The sequence below is a fragment of the Notothenia rossii genome (assembly GCF_949606895.1).
Source record: "Notothenia rossii genome assembly, chromosome: 3".
NCBI lineage: Eukaryota > Metazoa > Chordata > Actinopteri > Perciformes > Nototheniidae > Notothenia > Notothenia rossii.
The window spans coordinates 24091108-24107080 of NC_136901.1; the positions used below are offsets into that span (position 1 = coordinate 24091108).

Sequence of the window (15973 nt, forward strand, 5' to 3'; positions counted from 1 at the left end):
GGGCCTAGGACAACAGCCCCTGCAGACACTGTGACACCAGCCTCGGCTTGTCAAAGCAGAAACAAAGCCAAAGGCGAGCACGCACAGCTTGGCCGGGTGAATCACCAAATTCATGGCCACACGCCGCTATAGTGTTAACCACGGCAGCAATTTAGCCTAAGTGCACCTCTCGCACCATGCGATGGTGTTTTAATAGCAAGGTAATGAACCGTCAATATGTTGCTGGAAATGACTGAAAGGGTATATATGCATGCAAAGATGTTTGGAGCTATTTTTAGGAAGTGCGCTGCTCATAATTTGCCACACACCCTGCTGTTAGGTGGCGAATGTCAAAGCTGACTTTACAGCATTTAAATACAGGCTTGCCTCGCCTCTCTACGGGACAGGAGACGAGGTTGGAAGTGATGCCATGCAGTAGAGGCTTCTGGGAAAGGTCCACTGATGGCATCATTAAATCTGATGCTATTAAATAAAATGGCATTTGTATGGATTGTTATGCATCGATGTAATTATCTTTGTGTCTGGCCCCCTCCCCGTACCCCTCTGTACCCCACCAACAAAGTCCCCCTGTCTCCCTCTCCCTTGCTCCTCTCTAGCCAATCCCGTGCTTCGGCTGGATCACAGACTTGCATCACCATAGCAACAGCTGACGTGTAAAGTAACTGCCCAAAAAAAGTTTTCTGTCTGTACGAGCGTGTCTGCGAGCGTGCATCTGTGTGTCTGATGAAATCCTCCCCAGCGCTCGGTACACCCATTTTTCTGAAAAAACATTTTTCAATGACCTCATCCTCCTTCCACCTATTCAATTAATAGTCAGGCGGCCGCACTGGTCTCTCATTATTTCTCTCCTTCACATCCCCCCCTTCACAATCTCTTCACTGTTAGGCAATCCGCTTCAAATTGATTCTGTTATCTGTCTAATTCCATATCTGCGCCGCATGTGGCCGATGTGTTGGTGTGATGGAGGGGCTCAGCCTGAAAATTAGATGCAGGAATAGGGGAACAAAGAGACGGCGAGGACCACAGACACAGACAGAGCTGTGAAGTGCAATGGAGGAGGATGACATCATTGTTTCAGGACAAAGTTGCACCCTTACGGCCCGTCTACACTACAGGCATCAAAAAATCTTGAAGCTGGGCGTGTCTGAGGCTTGGCGATTTCTCGCGCCCAAGGCGACAAACAACCAATCAGGAATCTCCCGCCCACCCCCGGCATACAAAGCAAAAAAAAGCCCGCTTCTTCAACGAAGTAAACTGGATATAAACTCCCCAAACAGTTGAAAACCTACCAGTTTCACCAGCTGTTTCTGCCACCTCCCGCCATGCCTGGTTCCTCCGGTTTAGGTCCCGGTAGGTGAACAGAGTACAGTCATGCAGGACTGGGACACTTGCCACGGCAATGATTAATTTATCCTCCATTTTATAACATATGGAAAATAGTCAAGACCTGCGGTATCAGCATACACGCGGTTTGATTGGCTAGCGCTTGTACTGGCGGGAATTGCATAAACGGGATTTGATTGGCTGATGCCAAGCATCGAGCCTCAAAAGTTGAACATTGTTCAACTTTTGATGCCGATAGATGCTCGTGATGCTTGCAAAGCCATGCCATGCTCCCCACAATGCAGTTTGGCGAAGATAAAAATGTTTCTACTAATCTTCCATTCTTCATTCAAGTGAATGGGCGAAGCGTTGAAAGCATTTTTCGATGCCTGTATTTTAGACGAGCCGTTAGGAGCCATGCGGTACGGACTTTGGCCCCCTTTTTTCTGTACATAACTGTACATAATACATATTTGTGTCAGGCCATCAGTCAGTCCGATTTGTGCATCTCTCAGGACGACGCATGAGAGCCTTTGGATTTACTCCTGGACTTATCTTCTAGGTTCCTTTTTAATTCAGAAAACTTTAAATCACAAATGTTTGTTTAGGCTGTAGGGCTGAACGATTAATCGATTTTAAATCGTGATTTGAAAGGATGCAATTATCAAATCACAAAGCCTGTGATTTTTTTTCTTGTGTGTCAGTCATCCACACCAATCAGCTGTGCTCCACATGTACCAGTCATTATTAACCAATCAGAAGTGGCCCATGATAGTAGGTGATAGACAGGTTGATCCAATCACCTGCCAAGTATTTTTGAAATACTTTTCCAAATGGCTTCCAATGGAGCTTTCCTAGATGGTTTGGTGAAACAAACCATCTGAGTCAGGTTAGTAATGCTCCATCAAATGTTTTACATCTATTACAGGTTGAATCTTAAACTGAAGCTTGACTTTAAAGCAACCCAACAGAAGTTTCATGTAAGTTTAGTTCTTTCAGTCGTAGCTTGGGCTGTGGGGGTGCTAGAGACGGGAGCATGTTGATGCAACCTTCCTAGCCGGAGATATGGCCGCATTTTACAATAAACTTCCGTTGGGTCGCTTAAAAACAAATATCGTAAATTGAATCGCAATCGCAATATCTGTCAGAAAAATCACAATTAGATTATTTCCCCAAATCGTGCAGCCCTATTAGGCTCCTAAAAAGCTGTGAGAGAGATTCAAGGATTTAAAGCAGGGGTGGGGAACCTGCAGCCCCCGGGCAGTATACGGCCCGCGAGACCATTTGGTACGGCCCTCGAGGTAATTTATGAGCACACGCAAAAAAGAAAAAAATTAAAGAAATCAAGACCGCAAAAAAATTAAACAAGCGAGTGCCTGTTTTTCCTGGCCAAGGTCAGGGTCCTTGAACTCAACACGAGCCTATCGTGTCATCACGTGGTATATGTCTCGTCTGATAGGGGTGTATTTCTGACGGAGAGCACCATAACGCCGCTCCGGCACTTCCAAAAATGTCAGTACCCATAAGGAGCCGTACACATGCCGCAGTTTCTGCGTGGCTGTGTCTTTAGTTGAAAGCCCAGTGGCGATCTGTTCTTCTGTCATACAGATCATAGTCAATAACTTAGTTGTTATTAGCATCTGGTTAGCTAGCTATGCTAACGAATATAAGAAGCTTTTTCTCCAACCAGTGAGGTAAAGGCACTTCTTTATATGATCATTATAGTTATTATAAAAAAATAAGAGAATAAGGTAAACAGGTATAAAATGCTATATGACAGTAAACAACTTGTTATTAATAAACAAGAATACAGTTTGAAAGGGGAGTGATTTGTAAAATATCCATAAAGAAAAAGAAATCTGCTAGTTCTGTTTCATCTGGGTGTTGATAGATGTATCCATAGAGCTCCTAATTTTGCTCTCAAAGTGCACCAGATTTATGCTTTAAACTTCAACCTTTAAAAAATAATCTTCCCGGGGGAGCATCCTCCCAGACCCCCCTAGAGGAGGTTAGGTCCCCCCCCCACACACTTAAATCATGTCCCCATGGATAGGAAACTAAATACATTTGCATCTTGTGTCCAAATCATTCTGTTTTGGTGGTCATGCCACAACCGTGCACGTGAATGCATGCACGAGTCATGGTAAGATATCTGGATTGAGAGGTTGCTTTTTCTTTGCACAGCATGAAAGAAAGGCCAAATTAATGGGCTGTGATTTTAGTATTTTTAAGCAGAGGTCAATAATTTGTACGGCCCTCGGAGGATGTTGGAAAAATTTAAATGGCCCTTGAGAGGAAAAAGGTTCCCCACCCCTGATTTAAAGCAAGACAGCAAAAGGCACTTTAATTGTATACATGCAATTTAATGTATGTAGCCTTCGAATTAGGGGTTTCGCGATATACCGATATTGATGTTAATTTAGATATGTTATTTAGATGGATGGATAGATAGATGGATAGATAGATATAGATTGCAAATTTCCCCTCTGTGGGACTAATAAAGGTATTCTGATAAAAATATTCTGAGATAGATAGATAGATACTTTATTGATCCAAATGGTGGGGAAATAAATAAATATCTATAATAATATTGTGTAAATAATCCAACTATATCAGAGTTCCAATGAACAATGGTAGAAATGTATGTTACTGATAGAATTTGTTTTTGAGCGATCTTGATAATAAAAAATAATAATTATAGTGAGTTTTTTTGGCCAAGGTAATCCTGTGGTGGAGATCTGTTATTGTGACAGCCCTACTACTTACATTTTTATAAACGTATGCATGGTGTAAACAATTTATTGACACGCAATAATTATGATCCTATAATCGTAATTTTCTTGAGGCCCTGGTGACATCTTCAAATATCTTGTTTTGTCTAACCAACGCTTTTTTTGTCAAATAACTTCACATTTTTCAAATTGTTGTGAATAATGTTAGCCAACTAATCAATTAACCAATGTCCTGCTCAAACCTATACATGTAGCACTTGAATGTATTCAGCCTCTCCTTCTATTTATGAGGGAACTTGACCACCTGTGCCTGCCTTCTCTCAACAACATGGCTGCCTGGAAAGGACAGCCATAATATCTGTAACTATGGTGACGGCGCTATATGAAGGAGCGAGGGACATAGATGTGTAGCGAGTGAAAGGAGGCGACCCACAGAGCCTGCTGACACTGTGTCACTCAAACACAAAGGTGACTCCTGGAGGTGGGGACGGAGCGGAGGGAAGATCAGGGGCAGAAAGATCCAGAAAGAAAGACACAGACTCCTTCCTTTGTTTGCCGCATTGTGTGCCTGCTCGCTCCCTTCCTCTGTCGCCTTACCTTGCCGTCCTCCCCCTTACTAGCAGTCAGCGACCTCTCTCTTTCTTCATCTCCATTGTGGCCTTGCCCCCTTCTCATTCCCCATTCACTTCCTTTTGTCTGGCAGGCATCTACTTAGAAATGATCACTCCTCCCTCCACGAACAACCTTATTCCCTTTCACCTTTCCACCTTCAATGTCTGCCCCTCTTTCCCTCCATCACTCCTCCTCCATCTCATTCCCTCTTTCCATTTCTATCAAAATGGTTGCTGTGGAAACAGGTTTATTTGGAAATGGCGGAAGGAAAATTATTCCAGTGCTTTGTCTGTCCATTTTGATACTACCATGTGCGCATATGCTCCTGTCAAGGTGTGCACGCTCATTTGTGAGTGTGTTTGTGCCACCCTCATATCCCCTGAGGCTCCTATCATACATTTCACATCTGAAGAGCTTTATTTGTACCAAACCTCTGTAACAGACATTGTTACCATAGCTACAGCCAGTGAGGACCACTGACACAATGACAGACACAGTGGCCATGGCAACCTCAGGATCAGTTGTGGATAATATGATAATTCATGGACGAGGCATCTGACACATTAAGGGCACATGAATATGCTCAAGCGATGGAAAGCCGGCCCGACGCTGGTAATCCACAAGCCTTTGTGCGGCCAACATGCTGCGCGGCTGACAAAGAATACTCCGCTGTAACCAAGGGTGACCATAACTAACAATAGCTGTCCTCTGGATAAGCTTGAACAAGGGGATACATACATATCAAGCTGCTATTCTGCAGTATCAGAGTGCTCTGTAGCTTGTAGCACAGGGGTCGCCAAATAATTCAACTGGCACGATCGATATCATAATTAATCGATCATTCAAGGCAGTGGTTCCCAATTGATTTTGGGCAGCGACCCATTCCTAAAGCCACTCCAAATGCCACGTGATCCAGTAAGTAAACACACCCACCGTCAACTGAGACAGCTTTCAGATGGTCCACCTCACGTTACAGTAAAGCACAGTAATGGAATCCAGCGGGACAATTTTACAAGCAGCGTGCCACAGATAAATCATCTCCCCCAAGGTCTGCTTTAATTCAATCCAGTGTAATTTAATTGTATTGGTATGTACTGTAGCTTCTTGCAATGTCATCTGTCACAAACCGTCCAATAAAAGCCCGGGGCATTGACCTCTTCTAGTGAAGTAATATTAATACAAAGCCCCCTCGCCAATATCGCCACAAGTGCATACTGTCGCTTTGAAGAGGAGGCTTCTTTGTTTATGGCAAACACACTTAGTGACGAGAAAAGCAAAGAGAGCGGGGGGATAATAAATCTGGGTTGACTAGTGTGGCCTTTTACATTTTAAAGCATTTGGAAGGCTTCAGAAAAAAACGGCTATTCCAATGTCCACTCATTAGACAAATGTAAAACAAAAACTTTTTAGCAAAGCCATGATTGACTTTTTATGATTGAACAAATGTTGTTGCTATTAAATTAGAATATACAGTTACATTTTAGACAATAGTTTGCTTTTAAACTTTTAGCAGGACAATGATTCCTGTGCAAATAAAACCAGGTCAATTCAAAAATGTTTTTCCTAATTGGTGTGGAAGAACTTCCCTGGCCCACACCCTATCATGCAGCTATGGGATAGCCTGGAACGCTAACTGTGAGCCAGCTCCTATTCCCCAATATCACTGTTGGACCTCACTAATGCTTTTGAGGCTGCAAGAATCCCTGCAGCCATGGAAATCATGAAACCATAAGAGTGGGGCCTTTTACAGCGGAATATTTATACCCCTGGCCATCTTTCATCTACTACACAAGATGTAAACTATCTGGACATAAAACCATGGGGTCAAGGTAAGCCTCAAGGGTATGGTATTAGGTTGACAGTGGCCGTCTTTGACAAAATACTGCATCTGAACATAATGGTTTTAATGACTGGATTTCAAGGCCATTGATGATTATTAATACTAAGAGATGGCTCACTCATTATTTGTAGTTGGCTACAAATTAGCCTGCAGGCTGTTCCATTACATGGCAAGGGGACGGCGAGCATTGCCGTGCTGTGGTAACCGATGTGGTTGGACGGCTGACCCTAATGTTATCGTAAAGGAAAGATGGATGGAGTAAGTTGAGCCCCCCCCCCATCTCTCCCTCTGCTCTGTCCCTGTTGAGGAGCAGAAACTGGGAGAGCGGAGAAATGAAGTGACATCATCAGCGTCGGCCACATTCCTGCGGAGGGAGGGGGCGAGGAGGAGGGGGGAAGAAAGACAGAGGAAGAGGAGGAGGAGGAGGAGGAGGAGGAGGAGGAGGAGGAGGAGGAGGAGGAGGAGAATGTCCACAAACTTTTGAGGTTACAGGACCAACATCCCCCCTCCCCCATCCCTTTAAACACACGCTCGCTCTCACACACACACACACACACACACACACACACACACACACACACACACACACACACACACACACACACACACACACACACACACACACACACACACACACACACACACACACACACACACACACACACATCCAATCTCCCAACCTCTGCTCGCATGTTATCCGTGTGTGTGTTACAGTACACGGCCTCCTCTTCCTCATCATGCGCTCCCTGTTTTAATTCATGTGCTTCTACTCCTGTCCCCTCCCCCACCGCACCCCCCCCCCCTTCTCCTTCCACTCATACCCCCCCCCCCCTCCCCGCTTCTCTTTCTCTCTCCACCGACCAGAGGAATGCATGAACCACATCTGGAACTTATTAGAGAGCAAGGGAGAGAAAGGGGTAGATGGAAAGAAGTAATGGGGAGGGGGGTGGGGGGGTTGGGGGGCGGGAGGAGAGGAAAAAAGAGTCAGATTGGGAGAAAAAATAAAGTCCAGGAGGGGACAGAAAGAATGAACTTTGGTAAGCATAAAAAGGCTCATGTTGGGAGGCTAAGAATAAAAGTTAACAGCGACACCGATTAGTGCCAATTAACCTCGGTGGGCACGGGGCAGGGGGGGGCTCGGCTGGCACCTCAGATAGGGGGGGGGCAATCGCTACAGATTCTTGCGCAAATATAGTCTTTGAACCAGCCACGACCATATTCTGTCTGAATGAGCAGCTCCACTGTCACTACTGAGGGAGCAGTCAGGCCTGAGTAATAGTCCTTTTCTCTCCGCCGCTGGCCTCCTGACCACTCCCCCCCCACCCCCCTCCTCCTCCTCCTTCATCCTAGTCCCCTCACTCCTTTTCTTCCAGCACACTCTCTCTACCCACACTACAATGCTGCTCCCCCCTCCACCTCACCACCTTTAAAACAAACTCTAATCACTCTCCATCAGGCTTCACCCACCTGCCCGCAAGACTAGCCCTCTTTGTCTCCCTCCACTTCTCCCCAAAACAACTTTTTTCTGGCCCCACCCCCCTCTACCTCACCCCAAATTGGTCCTCGCTGCAGAATGTGGCCGAAAACAACGCCAATAGATTCAGTCAGATGTGATGAAGTGTTCCCTTCTTGCTCGGGGGGCTCTGAATAAAGAATTTTTTTTAAGGGGATGTGGGTTTTTTCTCCGACGTCTTTTTGTAACTCAGATGCCCCCCGGCCTGTCAAACACAAACTGCATACGGGGACTTTAAATCCTGGGGCTTCACTTGATAAACACGTAGCTGGTAAGGATCGCTCAAAGGAAATGTGTGTACACTTTTTGTTGAATTTATCGGCGACCACAAGTTTGATAATGACTTAATTATTCCGTACCCTATCAGGTTTTCACTCGAACATTTCAAAGTAGGCGTGCTAGCGGCAGTTCTTTGCACAAACGCCACTTCAAAAAGCATGACATGACACTCGTGTCCAAAGGAATGCCCTTAAACAAACATATGAAGAGAAAAGCAATCAGCGTGTCACACATTGACAAACACACGCTGGGATGGAAATCCTAAGAATTTGTTGATTGAATGGAACCCAATGGGGAACAACAGGCGTGGATGTACATTATAACATCATGGGCTCCATTCCCAGATTGAGCTTTACAGCTGGTTCAGTGATTGCTTTCAGTGGCTGATGTCAATTAGAGATGGGTTTTTTCGGTAAAATGCATCATTCAGATCCCGTAAAAATCGTGACCTCAATTCGTGTTTAAACGGTAGGATGCACCAAAGAGCCATATCTCGCTCGCTGGGATCAGAAAATTAAAAACAGACTTCTGCCTCGCTACATGTGTCACTCCAAATCTACACTGCACGCCGGAAAGCGTTCAGTATAGCACCACAGAATGGTTCGTTAGCCTTGAAACCATGGCAGAAAGGTCCGTGGCGCTATAAATAATTCTATAAATGTATAATCCACAAGATCCTCATTGAAGTTTCTTGAAGGGTTTGAGTTTCTGTAGGGTAGCACTTTTTTCTTCATTAGCCACAGTAGATAGTACTGCTCATGTTTAAATCCCTCGTAGCCATTATCTGAGCAGAAACTACTTCTCCCAAGTGCACTTTTAGTGGTTATTACTGCCCACAATGTTCCCATCCCTTTCTAACCAACATTAGTGCATCTGCATGAGCTTAATGAAGCGGAGGACTGGCTTTGTGAGATTAGCTAACAAACTAATCAGCTTTTTTTTTTATTTGTAAAAAGACAAAAACAAGGTTTGTTTGCCGAACAGTCACTTCAGATATAACAGCATTTATTTAGATACAAGTGTCAGAAAGAAACTGGCCAGATGCATCAAAAAATGGAAATCAGCACTTCTAGTATCCCACTGGAGTCTTTATGAGGCTTTTCTAAGTCTTCATTGTTCCCTTTTACAGAGTCATAAACATTGCACAGACAGTATAGTAATAATAGAGCCACAACTTTGCAGATCAACTCTTAAGCACCCTTTCTTTTCTGGGGCTGTAAAAGCCCCTCTTAATAGCTGACTCTTCAAATATCTGGATATTTTCTTTGTGAGCCCAACACAGGAATCCGTCTGAGGTCTGTGATTCACCGCTCGGCTGCGTGATTCAGGGTCGGAGCGTGCAGTTGGGCAGCAGCAGCTCATGGCCTCCGTCTTCACAAAAGGACGGAGGCTGACAAATGGCACACCTGCACCGGAGCCTTTGTCCGAGTCAGCATTCGAGCCTATGGGCTGTAGGTGCAGTGCTCCAAGTCCAACCGCCTCATTAGGAAGTGAAAGGCGTGTGTTTGCAATGATTGATTATGTAGTAACATTTAACAGCTGCATTAAAGGTGCCGCTTGCTTGCGACTTATTACCATGTTGGTTTGTAGATACCAGGCTGGGATACCGAATCAATCACTCCAATGGTGTTGCTGGTAAAGAACTGGAAAACATTCACCGCTTTAATTAGCTGCTCGACTAATAACCATCCAATCATTAGCACTGCTAGGCAATTACATGTGTGCAAATTGCAGGCCATGGAATACTGTTTTACTTGTCTAATGAAGAGATAAATGTCTGCTCCCAAACCTTGGTATTATCTCTTTCGAGGGTTCTATTCATTTCAGTTTACTCCTTTAATGTTTTCAAAGCCAAATGACCACAGTGCAACAATTGAGACGTTACATTTATTACACCATTTACAATCTTACTGAAAGAAACCAAGCCCCATTTGCAGCCTCCTAATCTCGTCTCCGGGAAAGCCTTTGAGAGCAAATGTCTTTGTGCTTGAGATCCCAACATGGAGTAATGATGGATTACACAGTTGTAACAAGGCAACAACAGACAATGGGACACATGGCTTCACACATGTAAATGGGCTGTGTGTGTCTGTGCGTTTATTCACATCTGCAAAGTGTTGCGGAACTAGTCATGTGGAATGAACGCTTTATGAGTGGACAAACAGGGCAACAGCATGTGACAGTAGGGGTCTCGTGGCGGGAGCATGGGGTTCTGTGTGTTTGTGTGTTGCGACAATGCCGGATTGTGTCATTTTGTGGATTCTAGGAGCGCTGTATTTGTTGTAGAGAAGCATCCTGCATATATAGATTGTGGTGGGCTTCCAGGAACATTCAACAATGCACTATGGGTGGATGCTGAGCATGACAAGCCTGGATGAGCGATTCAAAGCCTGGCAGACAGGGTGACATCATCCTTTTCCATACCTTCTCCGAACACGCCCCCTACCTATGATGAAGTGGTCTACTGGCCGGCCAGTCGTGCACGCTCCTCGGTCACCCAAGGTAGACAATAGGAGGAAAAAAAAGGGAGGTTTGCTGCGGCTGGGTGGCCACGACGCCAAACATGCCTCGATCAAACAAGTCGCTTATAGAAATTACAACCATCCTCATCCTCATCCTCCTGTCTCCCAGAAACTTGCTGCGATTATCATAAGCCTACCTGGCACCCCACAGGTATGGAGGGGGGGGGGGGGGGGGGCAGATGCATGGGCTGTTGTTGCTGCACATGCCTCATTGTGCACAGGCAATCGAGAGGGTGGAGATGGGCTTTGTGTCACAGGTAGGACACAGTGACAGTAGAAGGGTTAGGTGGGAGGGGGATACAGAACCCCTACAGAGGCTGGTGGCAGTGGTGTGATTGACTGACAAGCCATTCAGATGCTATAGCAGTGTGGAAGTGCTGCTGGCATGTAGAGCAGCGCTGGTCAATCACTGTCATTCCCGTCACGTCCTCAGCGTCTCACCACGGCACGTCTGAAAAGCGGCACCGCGAGGGCTTGTCATATGCAAAAGGTCATTAAGACTCGTGGGCACGCGCATGCAGCAGTAATACTCAAGTTGGACGCACGCACGTTTTCGCACGCGGACAGAGGCGCGCGACAATGATAATTCGCACCAAAAAAAAAGTGTGGTGATCCATTGCTGCGGTGCGGACACGCAGTCACACGCGCCCTCATACTTACATGCACGCGCGCACACACGCCGCCTAAGGTGATCCATTGCTGCGGGAATGCTGTGAAATCATGTTTTATGCCTTTTTCGGAACACACACTTTATGAGAAATACAACTGTGTTAAACCCTCGCACAATATTGACACTATCAAAGAGTATTCACCGTGTGTAATGCAGAAAAAAAAGCTAATGCAGACTTACCAGTTTGAAAACTCAACACCAAACTCAGGAGCAGCAGCCTCTGCATGGTTCAGCCGACCAATAAGTCCGTTATTGGCTCAAACCTCCGTGAGGACAGCATCAAAAAGCGGGAGTTTTCTGACTTTGGTAATAATTAGATAAAGAACAATAATCCTCCTGCGTCGTCCCTCCTCGTTTGTCCCCTGTCTCGGCGTGGACTTGCTCAGCTTTTATACCATTTCACTGCTTTTTTCACCCCTCTCTTCTTCTTTGCTCTCCAGCGACAGTCCGTTTTCTACTCTTCACTGGGGCAGCAAGCAACAAGGAGTAACACCGGAAACATCCGGTCGTCCCCTTCAAAATAAAACGCACATTGAACAAGATGATACATTTGAAACAGATGTTGAGGAATGAACATCAGTTAATAATAATTGACGATATATTATCAATAAATGCTGTATTCGTACAATTAGATATTATATTTGATAGCTTCAATATACTATAGTCCTGTCCTGCCCTTGTGAGAGCCACCTCCATATAGAAAATAATAAAACTAATATTCTTAGAAAATAAAGACCATTTTAATCAAAATAAAAGCGTACAGTCCTGAAAAAACCCACTTATAAGGATGACACATGTTGATGTTGTACTGTAAACCAGAGATTCGTTAGCTACCTGACAAATACATCGGAATAAAAGTTCAAACAATGCAACCCGTGCAACCAAGCTCTACTTCCGGTGTTGTCTTCGCTGTAATCTCTCTGACTTGACGTCATATTCTCATTAACGGGGCATTCCTCTCTCTCTCCCCCTCTCTCTCTCTCACGTCAGCAGCACCACAGCAATGCCCCCCCCTTTTCCCTTTGCCCCTGGATCTTGCACACCGGCAAACAAACACATTATGAAGTAAAAAATTAACTTAACAATAAACAAGCTTAGAAAGGCATAATCATTTTTTGACACATTTGCTGTGGTCGGTACTGCTTTGTTTCTTGTCACAATGTGACATTAGGACATGAAGTCATTCTAGATACTCTAACTCACCTCTACAATAACAGAATCCTCCTATTTCTATAATGTAGGCCTGAAATGTCTATTATGGTGATGTCACACTTAATTATGTTAAATAGAAGACAGCAAACTCAGTTGTCACTCAATTTAATTAACCATAATGTCATTGTCACATGTTAGAAAGCTCAATATAAGGAAAATGTATTGCAGGAGATTCCTAAGTAGGGTAGTGAGATGTAGGAGTACAAAGTACCAAATAAATATTCATAGATATTATTACTTCTTAAAATGATATTCCCAATTTAGTGGGGCAAGGTAGTGATGTCACTATGATGAAAGAAATAGCCCGAGCACATGATGAATGAACAGACCTGATTCCTGTCACATAATGTAGGCTACATATTTTTGGGGATGGTTCCCTGTCACAGCTCGGTGGGTCTGCAGAGAGCCGGTCCTCAGGCTGAGGCTGGAGCGACCCCTGGTGTCCTGAACCTAGAACGACAGTGACAGAGCACCAAGAGGGACTGGGGCGATAATCCCACAATATCTGATGTTCCCAACATGCTGTCAAGGATTCTAGGTGCACTCATTTAAAAATTGTATTTTTAACTTAATTGGTTTGTTTACACCATTAAAGCTTCATAATAGTCTGCAGGAAGGCTGTTAATAAATACAAGTAATATCACATTTAAACATTATAAATGAATAACGTGGTTTGTTTGAGAAAATTAGTATCCATAGAATAATAGTTTCATTTTAATTTACTCCTGTTAAGATGTCAAATAAAATTGTTCGGAGAGCTAGCTCTAGAAGGAGAATCAACATGAGAAAATAATGTATAGTAAGGATTGTATAGGGAGAGAAAAGGAATTGTAGGTTATCATGTAACAAGGAGGCGTGCATGAGTAAACCTAATGAAATCAGGTTTGGAATACAAACTCAGAATTGTATTTGCTATAAAAATGTAACAGAATAGAGTACAGCATAGAAGGAATGGGATGGGGAGTGTTTCACTTGACACACTACAGCTCTCAATATTGTGCGCACAGTTATGATCATTTAAAAGCATCTGCTACCAAAAAATCACCCTGATCCTTTACATCTGATAAAAGTGACCGCAGGTCTGCCGTGTGGCACACAGAGTGACTCATCTCTGCCGGGACTCGAACCCGGAGCCTCTGGATTAGAAGTCCAGCGCGCTATTCCATTGCGCCACAGAGACTGCGCCAGGATATCCTGTGCCTGGCACCGTTTTCATTCATGGAGCCTCTCATATCGCTACTCTGCATCCCGCAGCATCAGGACCACTCTGAGCCGACATGTTGGTAGTTCCGAGTGCGACCACCAGAGGGCGCTGTTGATATACCCTGGGGTGTGAGTCCCTCATAGATGAGTCAAGTTAGCTGGCGTACAACCGGAAGTCTAGAGGTCCCGTTTAAAAATAAAAGTTGCAGCCACAGTTAATGGCGTATTAGTATATCTTCGTAATCGACGCTTTTATTCTGAAACTTCGCAACCCGGAATCTTCTTTAAATACAACTTTTTTGATTTCCACCAAAGAGCCAAAATGGTGCCAGTCGGAGCTTCTGTTTCTCCGTGTACAAATCAAATTGAAATGTAAAAAATATTTGCAATATATCGGCGATATGAAAGATCTTTAAGACAACAAATCGAACATCGGCCAGTTTAAAGAAAGCCAGTGCTACAACCATGTTTAACAAATGCAATCAGAAAAACGAGAGGATAGTGTTTGCTGCTATGGCTATTAAAAATAGCTCAAGGAAATATGTCAAGTGTTTAATTACTATAATTGGTGTTTGGGTCATTTTAATGGTTTATTAAATCATCGTTTTTCAGCACACATGTATAGGCCCTACTCAGTGTCTTATTTTGAAATAGTGCAGCACTCTCACTGTATAGAAACAGTAGGATACACAGTCTATTGTTACACCAGGATTGCATCAGATACCTATAATTCCCCCCACCCCCCTCCACAATGTGCCACCATGATTCATTGCTTGCCTAAATCCATGAGTGGGAAATATAATCTACTTATTCGTCCAGTATTGGATCTTCTAAAGTTTCACTATCCCGGAATAAAACAATAAATCTATGAAGGTTATTGGGTTATTTTTCAATATTTGGCAGATGGGACCAAAGGTGTAGCTCAACAGGAACCTTTGATCTTGTGTTGGGTAACATTGACTCTTAAAGTATGTGGGTCACACTGCAGCTTTTCTGGGTAAAATACTTTGATAAATGGTAGTTTTAAACGCTTTTGCCTTTTTACTTCTGATGCTAATTGATGTGAGTCCCATGCGCCCCTGAAGTGGCTGAATTACTTTAAATATAGTGTATATATTCAAGTTTACAGCCCTGGTGTCATCCCCACAGGACCCCCCATTTGAAACATGTTCCCACAGCTATGTTTCTTGCCATCTACACTGTTTATGTCAAGGACACCTTCTGTGGTAAAACATAGACCTCTTAGTCAAAATTCACCATAAAGGTTCATGCATATTTTTCCCCAGTGTGTGTGGACAGTAAATACAAATACGCCTGTAAGCTTTGAATGTGACCATTTAGGCTTGAATATAATGTGACTGTATGTGAGTGCAATACAGAAAGTATCTGAGTCATTTTTAGAAATGCAATTGTTCCCGTTCTTTTGAGGAAGAGTGTGAAGTTGTTATGATGCAATTTCAAAACTTTTCACGTTTCAGTTCTCGTTGAAAACAAGTAGTTCTGTGCAATAACTGAAACTTCTCAGAGTAAATAATGCATTATCATCATTTATTATTTTCTTAGAAGTTGATTTTCGATTCTGTAGATCACTTTCCTAAATGTATCACACATGTAGCACACTCTCTGTTGTACCACAACAGAGACGACACACAGTTAGTGTTTACTATGATTTGCAAAAAGGGATGTTGTGAAACTTCATTTTCTGCTAAATGTTGGATATTGTGAAATTCTTATCACAGTCTAACTGTAGGCTCAGATAATTTTGTATCTGCAAAAGCCTGTAAACTCTCACTATACTGCTATCATTCCTAGATTATATTATTGTAAAAAGTGAAACATTTTCTTTATGTGCAGAAACTTTAAACATTTATTAAAAATCAAACAAAGAATTTAGCATACAATGTGAAACCCATGCACTTCATCAACACATTCAGCCTTTCTGTTTTGGTCTTTCAAACGTTTAAAGTTATTCATCAGTTTTTTCATTGTGAGTGCTTCAGTTATACCACAGTGAGGTACCACTTTACAATAAGAGGATTCATAAAGGGTTTATAATTAAGTTATGAA

The 15973-nt window shown here is 43.6% G+C and overlaps 1 protein-coding gene across 4 annotated transcripts in view; it reads right to left on the reverse strand.

The window, feature by feature from the left end:
• The window catches only part of kirrel1a (kirre like nephrin family adhesion molecule 1a), a 38188-nt gene extending 26199 nt beyond the window's left edge, over positions 1-11989 (reverse strand). The window contains exon 1 of one of the 4 annotated variants that reach the window (XM_079672376.1): positions 11672-11989. In XM_079672376.1, the coding sequence (XP_079528502.1) occupies positions 11672-11717 (46 nt within the window). In that variant the 5' untranslated portion in view covers positions 11718-11989. The remainder of the gene's footprint in view (positions 1-11671) is intronic. The other 3 variants (XM_079672375.1, XM_079672378.1, XM_079672377.1) reach the window with 3 other exon arrangements.
• Between the last annotated feature and the right edge of the window lie 3984 nt (positions 11990-15973).